The 25,046-nt window shown below is 36.9% G+C and overlaps 1 protein-coding gene across 1 annotated transcript in view; it reads left to right on the top strand.

The window, feature by feature from the left end:
* Window positions 1–7,018: 7,018 nt before the first annotated feature.
* Window positions 7,019–25,046, top strand: part of KCTD3 (potassium channel tetramerization domain containing 3) — a 71,119-nt gene continuing 53,091 nt past the window's right edge. The window contains exons 1-8 of the mRNA XM_060091436.1: window positions 7,019–7,190; window positions 11,490–11,543; window positions 11,786–11,831; window positions 13,480–13,553; window positions 18,908–18,966; window positions 19,241–19,321; window positions 20,300–20,440; window positions 20,899–20,989. Of these exons, the coding sequence (XP_059947419.1) occupies window positions 7,108–7,190; window positions 11,490–11,543; window positions 11,786–11,831; window positions 13,480–13,553; window positions 18,908–18,966; window positions 19,241–19,321; window positions 20,300–20,440; window positions 20,899–20,989 (629 nt within the window). The 5' untranslated portion in view covers window positions 7,019–7,107. The remainder of the gene's footprint in view (window positions 7,191–11,489; window positions 11,544–11,785; window positions 11,832–13,479; window positions 13,554–18,907; window positions 18,967–19,240; window positions 19,322–20,299; window positions 20,441–20,898; window positions 20,990–25,046) is intronic.

The following is a 25,046-nucleotide window of genomic DNA, read 5'->3' as shown; positions in this document are numbered from 1 at the left end:
TCATCTAAGTTGTCAAATTCATTGGCATAAAGTTGTTCATAACATCTTATTTTCCTTTAATATCTGTATAGTCAGTAGTGATGCCCCTCTCTCATTCCTGAAATTCGTCATTTATGTCATCTCTCTTTTATCCTGATTTGTCTGGCTAGAGGGTCACCAGTTTAATTGATCTTTCCAAAGAACTGGGTTTTGGTTATGCTGTTTTTCTGTTTTCTATTTCCACTTTGATTTTTTTAATAGAAGTTATCTTTTTAAAAAAAATTTTTTTTAATTTATTTCATGGCACTAGATATTTTTATCTTTGTCGCGGCAGGCAGGCTCCTTAGTTGCAGCTCTCGGGCTCCTTGGTTGCAGCTCACCAGCTCCTTAGTTGTGGCATGCACAGGGCATCTGGTTCCCTGACCAGGGATAGAACCGAGGCCCCCTGCATTGTGAGCACAGAATCTTACCCACCAGGGAAGTCCCTCCACTTTGATTTTTATTATTTCTTTTCTTCTGCTTACTTTGAATTTACTTTGCTCTTCTTTTCCTAGTTTCTTAAGGTTGACCTTGAGATCACTGATTTTAGACCTTTCTTCTTTTCTAATATACAAGTTGAGTGTTAAATAGTTCTTCCAAGTATTGCTTTAGTAGCATCCCATAAATTTTTATATTCAGTTTCAAAACACTTTCACTTTAGACAATTCCTAATTTCTCCACAATCTCTACATTATTTAGAACTGTGTTATGCAGTTTCCAAATATTTGGGGATAGTCCAAAAATCTTTCTTTTATTTATTTCTTATTGGATTGCATTGTGCCCAGAGACCATAATTTGTATAACTTGAATATTTTAAAATTTATTGAGACTTGTGTTGTGGCCCAGAATAAGTTCTATCTTGGTAAATGTTCTGTGAGTGCCTGAAAAGAATTTGCATTTTGCTGTTGTAGAGTGCCATGTTCTAAAAATATCAACAGGTTATGTTGGTTGATGGTGCTGTTCAAATCTTCTATATCTTTACTGACTTTTCATCTACTTGTTCAATTAATTATTGGAAGAAGGATATTGAAATATTTATCTGTAATTGTGGATTTGTCTATTTCTCTTTGCAGTTCTATCAGTTTTTTCTTCCTGTATTTTTAAGTTTAGATATTAGTTGCATAAATGTTTTCAATTGTTATATTCTTTTTTTTTTTTTTTGCGGTACGCGGGCCTCTCACTGTTGTGGCCTCTCCTGCCACAGAGAGCCCCAGAATCTTACCCATTGGACCACCAGGGAAGTCCCTAGACCATTTACATTTAATAAGATGATTGATATGGCTGGATTTTAACCTATCATCTTGCTAATTGTTTTCTATTTGTCTCATCTATTCTTTGTCCTTGCCTTCTTTTCATGCCTTCTTTTTAATTAATTGAGTATTTTTTTGTTTTTTTTTTGTTTTTTTGTTTCCCTTGCTGGCTTATAAGAGTGAGAGCCTCTCTGGTAAGTGATGACTGAGTAGAGTTCTGAAGAAAGTGAAGGAGTGAGCCCATTGTCTGTTTCAAGGAAAAACTTTACAAGCAGAGAGAAAAGCAGGTGCAGGGTCCTGAAGCAAGAGCCTATTTGACATGTTGGAATAATAGCAAGGTGGGCTTTGTACCTGGATTTGAGTAGAGAGGTAGGAAGGAGCATGGCGAGAAGACTGCAGAGGGATATTGAGAGTTGATAGGTGGGGTATGAGATCATCTCAGACCTTGCAGACCTTTAATAAATTTTTTGGAGGAAGAGTTTTCTCGGAGTGTTCATTGAACTCTGACTGCTCTAGGCAAAAGCCTTTACTGTCATTCCCATCTCCAAATTAAACAAAACCTTCTTTGGATCATTACTGTAATCTGCATAAGGGAACTTCAGGAATAATCTGTTCACACCTATTTTCCCATTTTATATTGTTCTGCAAAAATCTAGCACAGATCATTGCTCATTTTCTATTGTCTTCCTCCAAAATATAACTTTTCCAATGTGTCCTTTGGAATTCATGGTCACTCATCAGGAAAATCCCCTTTTAGCCTCACCCTCTTTTCTGAATGTTCCTAGAACAGACTGAAAGGTGGCTGCCTTGGGGGCGCTGATTCCATTGCTGTTCTCTCAAATGTAGGCTAGTTTCTTCCCTGTAATCTTCATACCATGGGGCTGGAGGGTAGATGTTATCCTGGCCCTTCACTACTGCCTCCAAATTACTGTCCTTCATTTCCCTTAAACTAACATCTTTGATGAGTATACCATCAGGCTAGGAATGTGTATTTTTCTAGCTTTGATCGATGAGACCCAGTGAAACTTCAAGTCCTTTACCCCTTTCTTAAGGCATGTTTTGGATATTGACAAATCTGTTTGAGGAAGTTTTCCCTATCATTGTTTGTAATCTAAAAGCTGTTGTTTTAAAATGTGATATATAGTGTATATCATTAGGGTCATACCCCAAATAAGGGGTGTGTCTACACTTAGAGTGGGTTAGGAGATAATAATAATAATGGCAACTGCAAACACTGGGCAAATTACCCATTCTCCTTCTGGCTCAGTTTCTTTATCTTGTTAACTAGAAGTTGTCTCCTTTCATCTATTCAAAGACATAAGTCCAATAATTATCTTCTGCCTCTCTTGAATTACCTGTTTTTTTGCTCTCTATTGAATGGTTTCCATTGGCTGTGGTTATTACTATTATTTTTTTATCATCTTATGAAGCCTTCTCTTGACCTTACTCATCTGTTTGCTACCATCCATCTCCTTACTGTTCTTTACAGCAAAATCCCACCAATCATGCTGTTTCTCCCATCATTGCACTAGAACTACCCTTATGTACAAGGTCACCAATTTCCTTCATGTTGCTAAAACCAATTGTCAATTCTCAGTCTTTATTTTACTAGACTTCTTATCTCACAGGATCCCATACTCCTTTGGTTTTCCTCCTCTTATTGGTACTCCTTTCTGTCTCCCTGGCTGTATCTCCTTCTCCTCCCAATATCCTAATATTGTATAGTCAAGGGCTCCCTCCTAATTCCTATTCTTGTCTCTTTATATTACACTCACCCCCTTATGATCTCAGGAAGCCTCATGGCTCTAAAAACCATCTATATATTGCTAATTTCCAAATTTTTATTTTAGTAAAGATAACAGTAGTTTCAGTTTGGGTCTCCCTCCCAAACTTCTGACTCCTATATATAACTGCCCACTTAACATCTCGCTTCAATATTGAATACAGTGCCACCTTAAGTGTGGTCCATCCACAAATCATTTGTCATCAGTCTGCAACAAACTAAGTATAAAAATAAGAGAAAGAGTTTAACAACATTTACAGCAATTTGATGCCAGCAGTGGTCTTATCTCATTGCACAGGGTGTAGACCAGTTCAGATGTTGTCAAATTTGCTTGATAAGTTGCATGTGGTGTGAGGTGAGTTCCAATCATGTGCAGTAGAAACAAACATTGATCTCCAATGAATTGGAAATGAAGTAAACTTGTCCTTCACCTAAAACAGTTTGAGAAGTACTGGTTTAGTAGACATCTCAAATTCAACACATCTACAAAAAAAGTAATGGTATTTAAAGAACATTTAATTTATATTTTTACATGCATAAGTCTTTAAATAATATAAATAAATTTAAAAAACTGTCATGCAGACAACCTTGAATCTACTCTATTTACACATACGTACATACACATATACATACATACATGACTGAAAACCCACTGTAAACACTTTAAACAATGTGAAAGTCCACAGAGTTGAAAGGTTCTAACTCTATTTATCACTGCTGACTTCCCCCTTCTGATTCTAATGACTGTTCTAGAGTTAATGTTTCTTCCCAGTTTAATACATGCACCTTTAGATAGAAATTAGTAGACACAGACAATTTGTTTTGCTTTTTTTTTTTTAATAAATGAGGTTGCACTCATAATGCATTATTCTGTGACCTGATTTTTTTCCCACTAATATACTTGGAGACCTTTTCTGGTCAGTTCATATAGATTTGCCCCATAATAATCATAATATGCAACACTTCTAAAAATCATCCCCCTATTGTTGAACAGTCTAGTTGGTTCTAAACACTGCTACAATGAATGTGCACTTCTTGATCTGCACATTGTGCATCTCTACGATATGTCTGTAGGATCTATTCCTAGAAGACAAGAGCTGAGTCAAGGGTATATACATTTCAAAAGTTGATACTCTCAGGCTGTCTTCAAAAACTCTATACCCTTTAAATTCAACTATGCATGAGTGTGACCATTTCAACACTGGATTTTTACCAAACCTCTTAATTTTTGCCAACCTCGTGAGTGAAAATTACATCCTTTTCTGTTGTTTGAGCAAGCATTTCAGTGTTTTCATTAGTTATCATCCCGTCACTTGCCTGTTGATATACTTTCCATATTTTTCCCTTTTTGTCTCCTCAGTTGATTTGTAAAGTGATACACATACAACCAAGTGCTGTGGATTTTTAATCATTTGTCTGATAGATATTGTAAATATTTTTTCCCTTTCTGCTGTCTTTGTTAATGTTTCAATGTACTCTTAAGAAGTAAATAATATCCTAACTTTAAGTTTTATGAGTAAGAAATCCCTTCAGACTCACATTGGTCTGGATACATCAAGAAGCTCTGACCATTTTGGTTTATAAAATAGAGTCCTCTCCCCTCTCCTGATGAGATGTCTTGCTGATAGTTAATAATTACTATGCATTGAGATGAATGTGGTTTCATTTATTTATTTCAGGAAGGATAAGAAGCCTTGTCACAAATAACTCTATGTTGCCTTTTGAATTCATTAAAGGCAAAAATCTGTTAATAAGTGCTCTTTTACATTCTTCCAATGGAAAATTAAACGCCCAGGGATAATTAAATGGCCTTTTTTACCATCTAATTCTATCCTGCAAATTTGAAAGCAAAATTTCAAATCCTTATAGAAATAGATATTAAGGGTTAGAACAAAGACAGCTAATACTGTTTAAAAAGTGTGAAAAATTATTAGTTCAATTCTCCATTAATCTGATCTTCTTAGTATCAAGTGAATATGTGAGATATAGTGAGTTATAGTGCACTGATTTCAAACTGCCTGTCTTCAAATTCTTGCTATGCTATATGCCACCTACATAATTTTGAGCAAGTTTTCTGATCATTTTAAGTCCCACGTTTCTATTTTTAAAATAGTGAAACAATAGTTGTGAAGAAAAAAAATGACAGAAAATATCTAAACCACCTAGCATATGATAAATCCTTAAATACAGATTAGCTATTATTATTATCATCAACTGGGGTAAATAATATTTATCTTATATCTGTAAGTACTGCTATCCTCTTTTAAGTCAAATTTGGATATCATCTCACTGGCATATTTGCCAGCAGAGGATTAAAAAAAATTATTATGACAATGAAAATTTAAAATATACTATCATGTAGGTCTTCATTTTGAATTTTTATGGTAAAATTATAGCAAAACAGGATTCATGCTAAGGCTTTAGTACCACAAACGACTTCTGAAACATAATATACTGTCTTTGTTAGCTCATGGAGCCATCAGGTTAACAAAAGAAATTAGTCGATAAAAGAAAGAAATGGATACATCAACTATACTACAGTAAAAACATTAAATAAAAAAGCATTTAGAAAATCTCCAAAGATAAAATAGAAAGAAATGAAAAATTTTATTCGAGCCAAATTGAAAATTATAACCCAGGAACAGCCTTTCGGAAAGCTTCGAGGTCTGTTCTGCCTATGAGGTCAAAGCACAGCTATACAAGTTTTTGAGACAGAGGGTTGTACATTAAATGATGTATTACTGACAGTTACACAATCCAGATGTACAAGTACAAAGTGAGCGGCCCCAAGATTAAGAAGGAAGATTATCTCCTAAAGAATTGTGACCCTTGATGAGATTAAGAAGGAACGTTACCTCCTAAGGAGGTCCGGGGAATGCAGATGCTCATTCCGCCCCAAAGGGACGAAGGAAGCCAAGAAAAATTTTATGTTTAAATTTTTTTCCCTCTTGCCATAAAATATGAATTTTACTTCACCAGGTATTATAGTACTACCATTTAAAAAATATATTTTAGTAGCCATTAAGGTTTCCAGTTCCAATATATACTGTTTAAAGCAAAAATAAATAAACTTTAAAAAAATGTATTTGTGTGTGTGTAACATTAGTTGAGTACTTACTATAGTCCAGAAACGTGTGGCACTACACTGCCTAGGGGTTTTTTTTTTTTCCTTGTTTTTGTCTTTTGTTTTCTTCCCTGCTTAACGAAATCAAACTGCTTGGGAGAGTAGGGATGAGATGGAAAAGGGTAAGGTAACGAGTTTGCTGAGATAAGCGCTATAAAGTTTTAAAATCCCCAAATTTTCACCGCATTTCCACCATAAATAGCAATGTAAACATTTAGGCATAACTTCCTCTAAGAAATTTTCCTTTCATCTCCCAGATCCACGTGGAGAAGGGAGACAATAAGGATGCTTAGAACAGCTTGCCCAGACTTGCCCTCAAGTCTGAGCAAATCTGAGTCCCGGGGCTGGAAAATCTGAAATGTAAAAGAGAAACGTGCTGGGATTGCGGGAGTAGGAGGGAAGAAACAGGATCCCATGGGACCCGGCTTTGGTCCAGGAGCGCATTCCGCCACCCCCCCCCCCCCTCCACGCCGGCCGCTGGGCTGGGAAGCTCCTCCTCCCCGTTTCCTTCCTCCGCCTCAAGCTCTGTGGCCTTGGCGGGCGAAGGGCAGAACGCTGCGGTATTTTGTCCCACGCGGCGACCCCTCCTCCCGCCGGCGCTGCGGCCGCAGCGGCTGCGAGGGGGGCAGCGGAGAGCTGACGGCAGGCCACGGCTGGGCGGCCTGGAGGCTACGAGAGGTGGAGGCCCGGCCGCCTTCCCGCGCCACGGGAGCGGAGGGGAAGAGGCGGACGCCCGCCAGCCCCGCCCGGTCGCCGAGAACGTGGGGGAGGCTCCGCGCGCCGCTCGCCCCCCGGCGCCCGCAGCCCTGCTGGCTCTGCAGCCGCCGCCGCCGCCGCCGCCGCCGCCGCTGCCTCCGCCTCGGGCTCCCGCCGCGGGCTCGACGGCCCCGGCCGGGGAGGGAGGGCGGCGGGTGCTGCCGGAGCCGCCGGACATGTCGGGAGGGCACTGCGGCAGCTTCGCCGCGGCGGCGGCCGGCAGCGGCGAGATAGTGCAGCTGAACGTGGGGGGCACCAGGTGAGTCGGGGAGAAGGGGCTCGGGGTGGGGGGATAGCGGGCGGGCGACCTCCGGGGGAGGCCGGGCCCCGGGGTGGGGGGCGGGATAGCGGGCGAGCATGGGCGCCGAGTCGGCGGGGAGCGCAGGGCCCTCCGGGCGGGAGCAGGTCCGCGGATCTCGAGGGGCAGGCGGCCTTGGGAATCACCGAAACCAGGGTTCATCTGGCCGCGCTGCCGCCTTCCTAGAATATCAGCTACGTCCCTCCCCATTTCTAGGGGATCAGGCCGAGAGGAACATTCTATAGCCTTCCTTACCTAACCCTGGCGCGTACTTGAGGAATTTATTTTGTGGAAGCCGGGCCTTGTGGTTTGACTGTTGCAGGTGCACCTGCCTCCCTTTCTCTTTGGTCAACAAGGTAAATCGATTTGCTCGGGCGATAATGCCTCAGTAAGGGCTGTTTGAAATCTCCAAGAATTTCGGTGGAGGGAGTGCCGTAGTTGCGCGGTACGTTGTTATTTATTTTCAGAGTTTCTTGGTGCGTGGCTCTGAAGGATCTGTTCAACTTGTAGGGCAGCGAGTCCAGAAACTGCAGTTTGAAGAGTTGGTTCTGGGAAGCTTTGGGTAGTGGCACCCTGTGGCGCTCTCCTAGTAAACAGACCGAAAGCTCTTCTCTGATCTCTCTCTGGCCTTCCACTCCCTTACTGTGTCTTTTAATAAGCTTGTTGCGGGGGGGGGGGGGAATCATACTTCTGTGGATTTGCTATGGTTTATGAGTCACTCCTCTCGGAAATGGGAGTTTGCCAGCTGTTTCAAGGAAGGGGTAGTTGAGTTTTAGGCTAGGTGGGAGATAAACGATGAAGCGCCCTGGGAGTTAGTGTATTTTGCTATGCTCAACACCTAGGACTTTTTAACTAGTATTTTTAAAAACGCACAACGGCAGCACTGTGAACCATAGTGATAAAAATGTATAGTGTTTGAATAGTTTTCTGAGTGTGCTGGAGAATTCAACACAGGAAACAGTAATGCTTTCTCTGCTCACTCTTTTTTTCCCTCTTATCCCCCAAGCAAAACTGTTTATTAGTTTACAATGTTATTGCTGCTATATAGATTCCGGTTTTATGGAGGGGAAGATTGGTGTCTCCTAATGCAAGACATGGATATTTTCCTAAAATCACCTGAAAATTTTGCTGCTCTGATAACTTATGGATGCAAAAATGTAATACCCTGCAAGAGCTGGCCTTCAAAAGAGTAGCACTGTAGTCATTTAAAATCCCTGCCCTAGTTTCTAATTTCCTTGAAGTTGAGTAATAGCCACTGGGAGAACCACCTGTGGCATAGAATTGAACTCAGCTGTGGAGTGATAGAGTGAAAGTCAAAGGAGAGTTTCTTATGAGCAGAGAAGCACATGGTATAGGTAGGGTCTAATAAAAAAAATGACGAAATTTTATCATTTATTTAACACTTCATGGATGATTCAGAAAGTAGAGAAGATGAGGTTTCATTTAGAATTGTTAATATTATTATTATTTACCAGAAAAACCCTAATGAAGTGAAAGAAAACCAGTGTGGCTCCATTTGTGATTAATTCTGTTTGAATGAGTATGATTTGAGGCCTCAGGAGAGAAGTCTGGGACCAGCCAGTGGGAGACTAGCTCAGCAACCTTAGGCAAATTATTTTTTAGTGCTTCGTTTCCTAAAATGTGTAATGACAATAATAGTACCAGCCTTCCAGGATTGATAAAAAAATTTGAAGCAATAAATGGGAAATACAAGGGTTAGTGGCATTATCTATCAATAGTAACTTTGCAGAATAAATAATTTTATTATTATTTTTTTTTTTTGCGGTACGTGGGCCTCTCACTGTTGTGGCCTCTCCCGTTGCGGAGCACAGGCTCTGGACGCGCAGGCTCAGCGGCCATGGCTCACGGGCCCAGCCGCTCCGCGTCTTGTGGGATCTTCCTGGACCGGGGCACGAACCCATGTCCCCTGCATCGGCAGGCAGACTCTCAACCACTGCGCCACCAGGGTGGCCCAGAATAAATAATTTTAACTAGATTGTTTCCAAGTAAATTTAGTAGGAGGCAAGTAGCATGGAGTATAAATGTGGATATGTTTTGCTGAGGCCAAATGCACGTGATCTTTTTCTTGGCATACTGTAGATATGAGATAAAAACATAGAAAAGGCTTTTCATATATATACATTTCAGAGAATTATGCTTGTCATATGTAATTTTAAATGTTGTAGTTTTCATGAAGTCATATTTGGAACCAGTGAGAGCTTGGGATTTTCCCCCCCTATCTTCCACTTGTTTGGAGAAAAAAAAAATTGGTGGGGATGAGAGTCTAATCCCTTTGCCCAGAAATTCCAGATTACTAAACGCACCCCGAACTGCTGATTTTAATTGAAATTGCTAATATGACTTTAAGCAGACCTGGGTAATTTTCTAAGTAACACAAAATTTAAGTTATTTGGCAAACAATTTGCTGAATAAGCAGTGAATGTGAAAGGTCACAAGTTAGAAGTGATCCTTATTTGGAATTAATTTGATTGCCTCTAAAACACAGTGACTCATTTTTGCTGTGGATCCTTAGAAATTTCAGTTTACCATTTACTGGGTTTGCTTCTATTGATTTGACCAAGTCAGTTTCCTCTAACTAGTTGTAATCTACTTCTCATTTTTTTCTGGTAAGAAATATGCTTGGGAAAATTTGCCATATTTTCTTGAGTAAACTGGCTCCTTTCTTAGCCTGATTAATGGGCACAGGAGCTACTTTAAAACAGTCATGTAATGCTAGAAAATGAATGTGGAGGGAAAGTAAAGGTCTGTTGGGCTCTCTTCTGTGTGAGGACACGTGGTGATGGGGCAGCGAGTCAGAAATACATAGTGCAGTGTGATGAGTCTTAAAATGAAAATATTCAGACATCAGGTGCTGGACTGGATGAGCCCTATATCGAATTCTTTGTCATGCCAGTTTACATCAGTTACTGATTGTTTTGCCTCGGTCTGCTACACGAGGCTTTGATAAAGTTCCCCTCAAATTGGTGGTAATAAGCAGACTTGATCAAATGGCAGTTAACCTCTAAACAGTGTTTACTGAGTGATTTTTGAATGAGTGAATGCAACAGTTGTGAATAGCCCAAGACTATAAAGGAAATGTTAAATGCATTATGTGCAGTGGGATTAATATGAGCTCAGAAAGATAATATAGGATAGTGTATTTGGAAAAGCCATTAAAGAGAAGGTAGAACCTGGATGGTATCAAGAAAGATGGACGGGGCTTCCCTGGTGGTGCAGTGGTTAAGAATCCGCCTGGCAGTGCAGGGGCCACGAGTTTGAGCCCTGGTCCAGGAAGATCCCACATGCCGCGAAGCAGCTAAGCCCGTGAGCCGCAACTACTGAGCGTGCGCTCTGGAGCCTGCGAGCCACAACTAATGAGCACGTGCGCCTAGAGCCCGTGCTCCGCAACAAGAGAAGCCACCGCAATGAGAAGCCCGTGCACCACAACGAAGAGTAGCCCCCGCTCGCTGCAACTAGAGAGAGGCCACACGCAGCAACGAAGACCCAACGCAGCCAAAAATAAAATCAAAACATAAATTTATTTTAAAAAAAAAGATGGGGCTTCCCTGGTGGCGCAGTGGTTGAGAGTCTGCCTGCCGATGCAGGGGACACGGGTTCGTGCCCTGGTCCGGGAAGATCCCACATGCCGCGGAGCGCCTGGGCCCGTGAGCCATGGCCTCTGAGCCTGCGCGTCCGGAGCCTGTGCTCTGCAACGGGAGAGGCCACAACAGTGAGAGGCCCATGTACCGCAAAAAAAAAAAAAAAAAAAAAAAAAAGATGGCTGGAACTTGGATAATTGAACATGAGGTTGATGCAGCTGGGATGGAGATTCTGAAGTGGTATAAGCATGGATTGTTTGGGGATATTAAGAAGTACTGTCTTATTAGAGGGGGAAAACAGTTTGTGTTGGAGAGATGAAACGTGACCTGAAGATAGTATGTTATGTTGAGAATTTTAGACTTGGTGTGGTGCGCTAATTATTGATTCTTCAGTAGATTGGCATGCTAGAAAGTAGTGTTTTAGGAAGCTTTATATGTAAGCAAATTAATTATTTGATTTTATTGACAGCTCTTGGAATAATCTTAACTCTGAATTGAAAGTAGCAAAATTTAAAGGTATTAAAAGTAATGAATATAATTGATACAGCTATAGCTATGCAGCAACTTGTAAATCATTAGCCAGCATGTTAAAGCAAGTTAACTAACATGGAAATTTCAAATCATGTCCTCTCTTATAATACCAGATACTTTTTAATTGCAGGTTTAGTACCTCAAGACAAACACTTATGTGGATTCCAGATTCTTTTTTTTCCAGGTATTTCATATAATTCTTTAGTACCTTTTCTTAAATACAGTTGATTATTTATTAAAACAATAAAAATAAATATTTTTATGTATTGAATAAAAAAACTTAACTCTTAAAATATAATTTTTAAATTGTTATTTTACCTTGGAGATAGGATGATTCATTTGTATTGGTCTTTGATGTTTGAAAGACTTAGAGCATTTTATTCATACTCAGATTTTAAAAACTAACTCTGTCTTAATGACTTCTAGTTTGCTGAGTGGAAGAATTTCAACACTTCGAGATGAAACTGGTGCTGTGAGTATAACAATGTTGATGTATGCTCTAAATTAGATTAAAAAATGCTTATAATGTTTGATCCTTATACTCTAAGAAGACAGGGAAACTACTCTATGAAAGTACTACTAAACTACTAAATGAAAGTATATGTACTTAAAGATTTTTATTTCTTGTCATGAATAGTGTTTCTGTAATTATAGAAGAGAACTTGAAACTGGGAATACTGCATATAGCAATTTAAATAATCATGATTAGAGGGATTGTAGGATCTGAGCTTACATTGTCAAGAGAGGAAATATTTCTTTTAATCAATAATTGAAACTTGAACAGTAAATAGATGAATGTAAATACTAAAATATTTCAATATTATAATGGTAAGATGTTGCAAATTAGTAGAGTTCTACAATTTTTTATTGTGGAGAATAACCTTATGAACTTGTGCAGCAACGGTGTAGTGAGGGAAGTAAAGAACTATTAAATTTCAGTTAAAAAATTGGTTTATAAATTTAAAAAGCAGTTGTAATATGAACAATAACATGTAAAATAAATGTCTAGGGCTCACAAAAGCAAGTAAGACTTTCATTTGGGAGGCAACAAAGAGACCAGAGGTGTTTATTTGTTGTGATGAGATTTGCAGATGGAATAAAGCAGCACAAGCAGATATGTCCATGTGAGATTATAAAAAGGACATCAGTAATTAGATCTCTACAATTCTCTGGTGTTTTCTTCAACTTCTGATTGATTCTAATAAAAACAAAAGCAAGAATTTATGAAGCCAGAAGAACCTCATTCATTGTATATAGTAACTGATTATAATATAAGAAGGTTTATTATTTGCTACCATTCTGCTGTGTAATTGACTTACACAAGCTTTACAAGGTGTTCAATTTTATGGTTAGAGCTTTTGTAATTGGTCCAGAATAGTGTTGGCATACGTTCCTGTAAAAAGTTATCGATTATGTATTTCATATTTTTTAAGCATTTTATTTTCCCCATATGTATTCTGTGGTGCTGTTTGTTATTTTAAAAAATGTTGTTGTTGTTGTTGTTGTCACCCTCCCCTTCACCCTGCACCCAGCCCTTGAGGAAATTGAGATAGTGGTATGTAAAAGTGCTACTGTTGTCCAGTTTGGACAGCAGTGTGCAGTTTTACTTTTCTTGATTGCCTGGTGTGTATTATAAAAGTACATTGTTGTTTTAATTATTCACTTATGAATCACAGACTATGTAAATCACAATCACTGTCACCAATAATTAGTGATCAGATGATGTAAGAAAGTATTATTCATGCATAATGTTTTCAAAGTATTTATTGAATTCTAGAATATTTCAGATAAAAATTTTCCCTTTGGTGTCCCTTTCACCAAAGATATCAATTAAATAGAAATGAGAAAGTGGACTTATTTGATACCATTTTTCCTGCACCTTAAAATATAATCTAACAACAGCTTTTCGGGTGGAGAAAAGACACCACTACTACCACATAAATGCACACGGTTATAACTACATTTCAATTTTAGAAACATTAAAATTTAATAAGAGTGGAATCAAGGAGATATAGTATTTAAATAATTCAGTATTTGTTCCCTAAGTTAGTGTTACAGATATTAAAGTTAGAAGTTTAATTTATAATTTGAAAGTAAAATTTGTAATTCTTTATTTACAGATATTTATTGATAGAGATCCAGCAGCGTTTGCACCCATTTTAAATTTTCTTCGGACAAAAGAACTAGACTTAAGGTAAGAAATGTATCTTTTTAAAGTAAATTTTTATTCAAAGGTATGGTTTTGGGTATATTTTATGAAGAAAAGTATTTTTCCCCGCCCCAAGATTATTTTTGTGTAAAAGTTTCATCAGAATTAAACTGTCATAAATACAGGCCACCATCATCCCTTCCTCTGGATTACTCTAATAGCCTTCTTACCAATTTCCCTGTCTTCATTCTTATATCCCTTCCATTCATTTTTCACACTGTAGCCAAAATTAACTTCTGAAAATATAAATCTAATCTGGTTATTCCTCTGCTTAAAACTCTTATGTGTTACTGGATTAATGGCTAAGGATTTTGGATTTCCTGTTGTTTCTTAAGGCTCTCTCTAATCTAGCTCTTGCTTGATTTCTGTTGCTTCAGCACTTTCAACCCTTTCTGCTCTCAGCTTGATTCTGATCACTTCAATGATCCCTGCTGTGTCTGCCTCATACAGGTGTTCAGAGTTTCCTGTACTGCCGCTACCCCAGTAGTCTATCTTCCATTAGACTTTAAATTCTAAAAGGACAAGTTGTTTACTGTATACCTGTAGGATCGAGCATTGTGCTTGACGCATAGTGATACATTTTTTTTTGGTGGGTAAATGAATGACCATTTAAACTATTTCTTTAACTTTGCCATAGTCTACAATCTACAATGGAAGCTACAATCTAATTTGTATTTTATTGTTCTTTTATTTCATATATTCCTAATGAACTTTCACTTAAGGACCTATTAATACTTCTTTAGATAACAGCTTTTAGAATTCTAATTGTTTCTTTAAGCTGCTTCTTTATAATATTATATAATTTTTGGCTTATATTCACTAGAATATGCGCTCCTTGAAAGCAAAGATTTTTTTGTTTGGTTTGTTCCCTGCTGTGTTCCCAGTGTTGTTAAAATGGCATGTATAGTAGCTGCTCAATAGATATTTATTGAATGAATAAAAGAGTTTGTTGGGGCTTTTTGTTTGTCTATTTCTTGGCCTGGGGTGGAAGTGGGAAGTATATTACTAACTACTTAACTTCTGGGTAAAATTATTTTTAGCATTTGATTAAAGCCTAAATTTACTTCTAGTCAGTGTCCTTGTGACTAATCCACGACTAAATCACCCACGAATGGCAGAACTATAATAGTTTAAATATTTGTATTCACTGCTTTTCTTTCAACTTGCTTCTTTATTTCATTTAGGGAAGGCTAGCAAACTTAAGTTCTCTGAGTAGTACCTTCTAAAAGAAGGTGGGAAGGAATTGAAAAAAGAATACTATGTTCTACTTCTGTTTTTTGCATAAAATTCTTGTATTGCACTTATCACACTGTATTATCATATTTGTCTGTCTTCCCCAGACAAATAATTAGCCAGTGCTACTCTAATGTTAACACAAGTAGTTTTGAAATAGAATAAGAAAGTTTTAACTGTTCTTATTAAACTAGTTACAACCAATTTCACAAATAAAAGTAATTTAATATTGCAATTACATGTATTCATTAGGCCTACAGAATTTTTTTTGTCTGTTGTTTTTTAAGACTTCTTTTTTTAATAGCAGTTTTAGGTTTACAACAAAATTGAGAGGGAGGTACAGAGATTTCCCATGTGCCCCCTGCCTTCATTATCAGCCTCCTCCACTGTCAACATCATTCACCAGAATGATACTTTTGTTTTTTGTTTTTTGTTTTTTTAACAACTGATGTGAACCTACATTGACATCATAATCACCCAAAGTCCATAGCTTACCTTTGGTTCACTTGGTGTTGTACATTTTATGAGTTAGCACAAATGTATAATGACACATGTTCATCTTTATAATACTGTACAAAGTATTATTTCCATAATTTGGCCTTTTCCAGAATGTCATAGTTGGAATCACACAGTATGTAGCCTTTTCTGATGGACTTCTTTCACTTAATATTATGCAGTTAACTTTCCTCCATGTCTATTCATGTTATTTCTTTTTAATGCTGATAATATTTCATTATCTGAATATGCCAGTTTATTTTTCCACTCACCTACTAAAGAGGACATTTTGGTTGCTTCCAAGTTTTGGCTGTTAGGAATAAAGCTGCTATAAACCATCCATGTGCAGGTTTTCGTGTGGTTGTAAGTTTTCAACTCCTTTGGGTAAATACCAAGGAGTGCCGTTGCTGGATCGTATGGTAAGAGTTTTATAGGAACCTCAGACTGTCTTTCAGAGTGGCTGTAGCATTTTACTTTTCCACCAGCAATGTATGACACAGTTCTTGCTTCACATCCTTGCCAGCATTTGGTGTTAGGATTCTGGATTTTGGCCATGTTAACTAATGTGTAGTAGTAACTCATTGTTTTAACTTGCATATGCTTAATGACATATGATGTGGAGCATCTTTTCATAGGCTTATTTGCTACCTCTGTATCTTCCTTGGTTAAGGTCTTTGGCCCATTTTTTAATTGAATTTGTTTCCTTATTGTTGAGTTTTAAGAGTTCTTTGTATATTTTGGATGGCAGTCCCTTATCAAATTTGTTTTTTGCAAATATTTTCTCTCATTCTGTGGCTTGTCTTATTTCCTTGACATTGTCTTTCGTAGAGCAGAAGTTTTTAATTTTAATGAAATCTAGCTTATCCTTACTCCTCTTATGGATTATGTCTTTTGGTTGTATCTAAAAAGGTATCACCATACCCACTGTCATTGAGGTTTTCTCCTAAATGTTATCTTCTTTGAGTTTTTTAGTTTTGCATTTTACCTTTAGGTCTGTGAATAATTTTGAGTTAATTTTTGTGAAGGGTGTAAGGTCTGTGTCTAGACTAATTTCTCTCTTGTTTTTTTTTTGCATGCAGATGTCCAGTTGTTTCAGCACTATTTGTTACTCTATTGTTTTGCTTTTGCTCCTTTGTCATAGATCAGTTGACTATGTGTATGGGATCTATTTCTGGGCTTTCTGTTCTATTCCATTGATCTGTTGTTGATTCTTTTCACCAGTACTACGCTATCTTGATTTTTCTAGCTTTATAATAAAGCTTGAAGTTGGGTAGTGGTAGTGCTCTAACTTTGTTCTTCTCCTTCAATATTGTGTTGGCTATTCTGGATCTTTTGCCTTTCCATGTAAACTTTATAATCAATTTGTTGATATCCATAAAATAACTAGCTAGACTTTTGATTAGGATTACATTGAATCAGATCAAATTGGGAAGAACTAATGTCTTAACAATACTACGTCTTCCTATCCATGAACTAGGAATATCTGTCCATTTTTTCAGTTCTTTGATTTAAGTCATCAGAGTTTTGTAGTTTTCTTCATATAGATTTTGTATATATTTTGTTAGATTTATACCTAAGTATTTCTTTTGGGGGGGTGTTAATGTAAATGGTATTGTGTTTTTAATTTCAAGTTTCTCTTGTTCACTGTTGGTATATTGAAAAGCAATTGACTTTTGTACATTAACCTTGTATTCTGCAACCTTGCTATAATTGCTTATTAGTTCCAGGAGATTTTTGTCCATTCCTTTGGATTTTCTATATAGACAATCATGTCATCTGTGGTCATCAGTTTTATATATTTCTTCCCAGTCTGTATGCCTTTTCTTTTCTTTTCTTGACTTGTGTAAATAAGGATTTCCAGTATGAAGTTGAAAAGAAGTGGTGAGAGGGAATATCCTTGTCTTGTAACCAGATGTTAGTGGGAAGTTTCAAATTTCTTACCATTAAATATAATGTTAGCTATAGGATTTTTTTTAAAGTAGTCTTATCAAGTTGAGAAAGTTCCCCTCTATTCCTATTTTAGTGAGAGCTTTTATTATGAATGGGTGTTGGATTTTGTCACATGCTTTTTTTGCACCTATTGATATGATCAGGTGAGTCTGTTAATGTGATAGATTACATTAATTGATTTTAGAATATTGAACCAGCCTTGCATACCTGAGATAAAACCCACTTGGTTGTAGTGTATATTTCTTTTTAGACATTGTTGGATTCGGTTTGCTAATATTTTGTTGAGAATTTTTGCATCTGTGTTCATGAGAGATATTGGTCTGTAGTTTTCTTGTAATGTCTTTGTCTGGTTTTGGTATTAAGGTAGTGAGGGCCTTATAAAATGAGTTAGGAAGTGTTCTCTCTGCTTCTTTCTCTGAAAGAGAGTGTAGAGGATTGGTATAATTTCTTCCTTCAGTGTTTGGTGGCATTCACCAGTGAATCCTGGGCACGGTACTTTCTGTTTTGGAAGGTTATTATTTATTTATTTATTTATTTTTTTTGCTGTACGCGGGCCTCTCACTGCTGTGGCCTCTCCCGTTGCGGAGCACAGGCTCCGGACACACAGGCTCCGCGGCCATGGCTCGCGGGCCCAGCCACTCCGCGGCATGTGGGATCTTCCGGGATCGGGGCACGAACCCGTGTCCCCTGCATCGGCAGGCGGACTCTCAACCACTGCGCCACCAGGGAAGCCCGGAAGGTTATTATTGATTCAGTTTCTTTAATACATGTAGACCGATTGAGATAGTCTTTCTTGTGTGAGTTCTGGCAGATTGTGTCTTTCAAGGAGTTGTCCATTTCACCTTGGTTATCAAGTTTGTAGGCATAGAGTTGTTCATAGTATTCCTTTATTCTTTTAGTTTTCATGGAATTTGTAGTGATGTCCCCTCTCTTTTCTGCCCAGGCAATATTTTTAAAGCAAGGACAGATTATAACTGAAACCTAAAATGAATCATTTAAAACTCTTAAGCTTCTATTCGTTTTTACTTCTTATTTTCATATTACTTTATTGTAACATCTTTATCTGGGTAACAGCCCTTCTTAAGGCTGATCTTTGTTTTCCTCTGCCTTCTGTTTTGCTTTTGTTTTTGGTTTCTGTTGGGAAGAGTCATTTATCTGAATTTATTTGTTCAGTAAGTATGGATTGCATAACTGTTACACACAAGCACTGTGGTAGGCACTGCATGAGGCATACAAACATGGATCAGAGGAGAACATGCTTGCAGGGAGCTTATAGGATAATTGGGGAGGTTAAAATATGTATAGAAATTATGCTTAAAAGCAATTAATACCATAGGAATGATTTCCACTCTTGTTTGCCTTATTAGATACTTACTGATAATTACTTGTATTAACCCTATAAAGCCCTAATCTCTCATTTAGTCATCCAATTCATCTGTATATAAATGGTTTTTTTAGTAAGAAAACGTTCTTGGTGGTGTGCAGTTTTTTTTATCTATATTTCAGATAATTAAGGATCTTAGGAAAAAAAGTAAGTTTTAAAGCCCTATGACTTTGTTCATTAAGAACATTAAGAACCTAGTACTTTTTCTTTCTGCTTCAGATGATAATCCGAGTTGCCAGTGTTAGAGGATTCACATCATTCATTGGTTTCTTTGTAGGGGAGTGAGTATTAATGTTCTCAGGCATGAAGCAGAATTTTATGGAATCACTCCATTAGGTATGTATCCTAGTATTTTTTATTTATGATTTGACCCCTTGAGCACTAAACTTGCCCAAATGAAATGTGTTTTATATCAGGTTCTAATTTTTGATGGACTAGTAGTCAGTGCTTGGTTTTTGTGGATTTTCATAGTAAAAAGGTGTTGTCAGCTGATTTAACTTAAACATTTTCCTTTTCTTTCCTTATCCTCTTTAACTAGAGAAAATAAAAGTGGAGTACTATTTTTGTGTTTGCATGTACTCTTGACAAGTTTGCTTTGAAATGTTTTTAGTAAGAAGGCTTCTCTTATGTGAAGAACTGGAGCGTTCATCTTGTGGCAGTGTCCTTTTTCATGGTTACTTGCCTCCACCAGGTACTTCTGCTTTATCTATTTAGTTCTTTTTTTAAGTCTTTTTATCATTAAGTAAGTACAGATGTGTGAGTAGGAAAATCTGTTTCTTGATTATTGAGTTTCCTTTGTAAATCTGCTAGAAAAAGTGAGACCTTTAATATTAACAGAAGTTAAGTCGTACTGTGTATTAGGGTAGGGATTTGCCAAACTTTTTCTGTAAAGGGCCAGATGGGTTTGTGAGCTAAAAGATCTCTGTGGCAACTCTTCAGCTCTGCCATAAATGCTACAGAAATGCATGGGTGAGACTGTCTAATAACAGCTTTATTTACGTAAACAGCCATCAGGCTGGACTTGGCCATGGCCAGATTTGCTGACTCCTGTGTTTGAGAACTGGTTGTCGTTCTCCTTTGTGGGACCCCAGGAGCTTTTTAGAGATTTAGCAGTGTACAGGGCAGAGGAGTGTGAGGTGCATGTCATCTCTGCCCCTCTTCAGTGAGTTAGAAGAGTTCGGTCTTTACCTGTGTTGTAGCAGGCTTTTGAACAAGATTTCATTTTGAAAAAGGCTCTCCTGCCAAATAAGAGATGTTTGAAAGTACAAGGCAATTCAGCTCTAGAGCGGTTTATATTAGTAAATAGTACCTAACGCATAGTAACTGTTCCATAAATGTGAAGAGTAGCGACAGAATGAATGAGTTAGTGATTGATTGATTTGGTAACCTAGAGCTAGGTAAATACAGAGTATAATATGATAAATCTTAGTCTTACTTTTTATATATATAACATGATAAGTATCAGAAATCTGTTGAATGAATTTTATTTTTAAAAAATCTCATCTTGTTTTCTATGGCAGTTAATTATTTGCAGTAAATTGGTATATTGGAAGATAAATTTTGGCTATAATGAAATTCACATTTGTTTGTTTCTTAGCCATAATGTGAAATTTTAAATTTTTGGTAAGTGAACTTAGAAATAAACTTATCTTTTTCTTTCCTTTTATAGGTATTCCTAGTCGTAAAATAAACAACACTACTAGATCCTCTGCTGATTCTAGAAATGGACTAAATTTTACAGAAGGTGAAGCTCGAGGAAATGGTACACAGCCTGTTCTCTCTGGAACTGGAGAAGAGACTGTTAGGCTAGGTAAGCAAAGAGTAGATAAATTTAAAAAGTATGTATGTTTTTAGTTCTAGATGATACTGAGTAATTATTTTTAAAGATGTGATTTTTGCTTTATCTCTTTTTTATCTAGATCTACCATTTATATCTTGAAGAATCTCACCTAACATAATTTTTATTTAGAAAGTTCATGACCTTCTGTTAGCTCTAAATCTTTAGAACAGAGGTTGGCAGACTTTTTCTGGAAAGGGCCAGACAGTGAACATGTTGGGCTTCATGAGCCGAAGGGTCTCTGTTGGAACTGCTCAACTTTCATTGTGGCACGAAAGCAGTGATGACGATGTATGCACAGATGTGAATGGCTGTGTTCCAACCAAGCTTTCTTTATCAAAAGAGGCAGAGGACTGGAATTGGCCTGTTAGTCATAGTTCTGCCAACCCCTTCTTTAGAACATAAAAGATTTCTTTTGCTAATATCAACAGGATTTCCTGTGGATCCACGAAAGGTACTAATAGTAGCTGGCCATCACAACTGGATTGTAGCTGCGTATGCCCATTTTGCTGTGTGTTACAGGTATTGTATAATTAATAATGGTTTGCTTTTTATTTTGGGGGGTATTTTTTAATATTGTGATTTTATTTTTACAGATTTAAGAGCTATTTATTTTAGTCATCAAATTTTTTTCCTTCATATTTTGCCCACTTCTGTATCTCCTGATTAGATTTAGTTTGCTTTTATTCTCACAACTAATTTGGTAAATATTATTGATAGCCTCAGTATGTCTTAAATATTGCACATACAGTGTGAATTGTGATATAACTGAGACTATCTTGAAGTTACATCTTGCTTACTTTATCCAGCTTCTCAATCATTTAACTATTGTATTAAATGATGAGGCAGGATTGTTAATGTGAGCCCTGTGTTTTTTGTCTATAATGATTGAGTCTTTTGTACTCTACAGTAGGGGAGAATAGGACCCTACATTGGTCATGACTGCCATATGTTTGGGAGCGAGGTAGTGAAGCAGGACAGTTGTAGGCAGAAGTGATGTAGTTTAACATCTATAATGTGTGAGCTTTACACAGAGGTAGTTTGGTTTTACTAATTCTTGCATTCTCAGAAACTAACAGGGAGCAAGGAAAAGTGTACACCAGTGATTTCTCTTTTTTAATTGGAAAAATGGTAGGATTATTAGTTCAAAATCACTATATGCAATGGGAAATGTTGATGACAGGGAATGGCGTAGAAGAACAAAAATGGTTGGGATATACTAACTTAGACTATGATCCTATTGAATTTAATTGCCAAAATATCAAAAAACATATAAATATTTTGTCACTATTGAATTTAGTTAAGAAAAAGTAGCCACAATAGATTAAAAATATTTAAAATGTCTTCTAAAGTTTACAGATACATTTAAAGGATCTCAGATGTATTGAATAAAAGAAAAACCCTCAGTTTATGAGAGATTTGTCGTATGTGTTAAAGGAAAAAAAAAAGACCTCTTATATCAGTAATCTGCACTTTATATTTTCATTGCAGTAGAGATTTGGTGCACACTTTTCATTTTGAGAGCATTCTATTGATATGTATTTTTAATATTATTTATTGAGTAGTATGAAAAATATTTTTTGGATGATTTGTTTCAGGGATGATTTTATATGAAGCAAGACTGATTTGAAAAAGGGAATTTTTTTTTTAAGAGTGTTGTTTTGAACTTACCAGCTTATGGATCTAAATTGAGAAATGGTTTTATATTTTGCTTTGTTTGTTTAAATATTATGTACACTTTTGGATAGGGGATTCCAAAGGAGTTGTATAACGATTATACCAAGTTATCCAGGTGTAACAGCATAATTTATGTTACTGCACAGCAGTGCTAAGGATTGTGACTTGCCAGACAGGGACACATGGTATTGCACAAAATTTCACTCATTGAGCAACTAATGTAAACAAGATGATGCTGTTACATTTTCCATTCTTTGTTTTTGCTTTTGACCATGACTTTTCTTTGCTTTCACTGAGTGTTGATGATTTCAGAGCAATATGCCCATGCAGAGTGACAAAGGGAAAGAATTAAGGACATATTAGATTTTCTCATGTACAGTTAAATCATTCAACACAATGCCAATAAAAAGATTTCAGAAGGAAGGAAAATATTCAAATTATTTTAAGAGTGTAATCATTTTAATAAATTGTTTCTCCACAGCTTTTTATATCAATAAATGTAAAACCTTAAAAAAGGAAAGAATAGCACAGTGAAATATTTTTCACCTATATTCATTAATTTTCTACCTTGTTAGGTTTTACTTCTATATTTCTTTTTTCTTGCTCAGTTTACAACCTGTTACTTGTATTAATGAAGAGTATTTGTGTAGATTGCTTCCCTTTTGGAGCTTATATTACACTTTAGATCTTTAATCCATGTGGAATTTACTTTTTGTATATGGTGTTAGATTTAGGAATCTGTTTTATTTTCTTCCAAGTGGGTGGCTAATTATGTTCTGATTATTACATAAATCATCCTTTCTCATTGAATATGAAAGCCCCCTTTATCTTGCTTTATATTTATTTTTATATACTTGAATCTAATTTTAGACTTTTTTTTTCCATTGATGGACATTTAGGTTGTTTCCCTGTCTTGGTTATTGTAAACAATGCTGCTATGAACACGGGGGTGTAGATATCTTTTCAAACTAGTGTTTTCATTTCCTTTGAATATATTCCCAGAATTGGAATTGCTGGATCATAGGGTAGAGCTATACTTAATATTTTTGAGGAAACTCTATACTGTTTTCCATAGTGACTGTACCAGTTTACAATCCCACCAACAGTGCACAAGGGTTCCCTTTTCTCCACATCCACAGCAGCATTTGTTATCTTGTATCTTTTTGATGATGGCCATTCTGACAGGTGTGAAGGGATATCTTACTGTGGTTTTAATTTGCATCTCCCTGATGACAAGTGATGCTGAGCATCTTTTTATGTACTTGTTGGCTGTTTGTATATCTTTGGAAAAATGTCTATTCAAGTCCTTTGCCCCATTTTTTAATTGGATTATTTGGTTTTTTGCTGTTGAGTTGTATGAGTTCTTTATATATTTTGGATATTGACCCCCTTATCAGATATATGGTTTGCAAATATTTTTCCTATTCCATAGGTTATTTTTTCACTTTGTTGATAGTTTCTTTTTCTGTGCAGATGCTTTTTTCGTTTGATGTAGTCCTACTTGTTTATTTTTGATTTTGTTGCTTGTGCTTTAGGTGTCGTTTTCAAAAAAAAAATTATTACCAAGACACATATCAAGGAGCATTTTTCCTGTGTTTTCTTCTAGGAGTTTCATGGTTTTAGGTCTTACATTTAAGTCTTTAATCCATTTTGAGTTTATTTTTGTGAGTGGTGTAAGATACAGGTCAAATTTCATTCTTTTACAGGTGAATATCCAATTTTCCTCGCACCATTAATTGAAGAGAAAATGCCTTTTCTCCATACACTATTCTTGGCTCCCTTGTCAAATACTAGATGACTATATATGCTTGGGTTTATTTCTGGGCTCTTGATTCTGTTTCATAGGCCTATTTGCTGATCATCTTAATTATTCCCTTCATTATCTGCTGAGAATTCAGAATAGGAGACTGAATATTTTTGTGTGTTGGGTTAGATGGAAGAGAAACAAGATAAAGCATTTTTATGTGTTAAAGAGAAAGACTTGCATATATGTTTAACTTCACAGTTTAACCTTTGAGAGGTAAAGTCAACTGCCTTTCTAATCAACTTGGCAGTGAGGTGTTGGAAAGAAAACAGTGAAAGTTATATCGAGAAAGGTCCAGTAGAAAATAAACAATGAGGGATTTTATGCTGATATACAGTGTGTTTTTTACAAAAAAAAAAAAAGAAGAACAACATAGGCAAACAAAATTGCTCTAACAAATGTAGCTCATCCATCTTGACCACAAAGAAAGAATCATTGTGTCCTTATATTTCTGCCTTCTTATGGTACCCTCTCCAAACCACAGTTGTGTTTTTAGTTGGAGGGTCTCCTAACTAACCTCCAAATCCCTCTATCTGGCTGGGGTCCATCTCTTGAAGGAAAATAGGCAAAGGGAAACCCTAATTCACAGAATCTGGTGTGACAAATCATTTCAGCCCTGAGCAGAAATTATGGATTTGGGAGTGGGAAAAGGAGTGGGGAGATGTGGGAAGGAGGGAGAGCTCTTCAAAATAAGATAACTCAGCTCTAGAGTTATGAGGTATCCCCTCACACTTGTCAGAATGCCCATCATCAAAAAATCTACAAACAGTAAACGCTGGAGAGGGTGTGGAGAAAAGGGAACCCTCTTGCACTGTTGGTGGGAATGTAAATTGATACAGCCACTATGGAGAACAGTATGGCAGTTCCCTAAAAAACTAAAAATAGAACTACCATATGACCCAGTAATCCCAACACTAGGCATATACCCTGAGAAAACCATAATTCAGAAGGACACATCTACCCCAATGTTCATTGCAGCACTATTTACAATAGCCAGGACATGGAAACAACCTAAATGTCCAACGATAGATGAATGGATAAAGAAGATGCGGTACATATATACAATGGAATATTACTCAGCCATAAAAAGGAACGAAA

The sequence above is a fragment of the Mesoplodon densirostris genome, chromosome 2 (genome assembly GCF_025265405.1).
Source record: "Mesoplodon densirostris isolate mMesDen1 chromosome 2, mMesDen1 primary haplotype, whole genome shotgun sequence".
Classification (NCBI taxonomy): Eukaryota; Metazoa; Chordata; class Mammalia; order Artiodactyla; family Ziphiidae; genus Mesoplodon; species Mesoplodon densirostris.
This window is presented reverse-complemented; position numbering and strand designations above follow the sequence as displayed.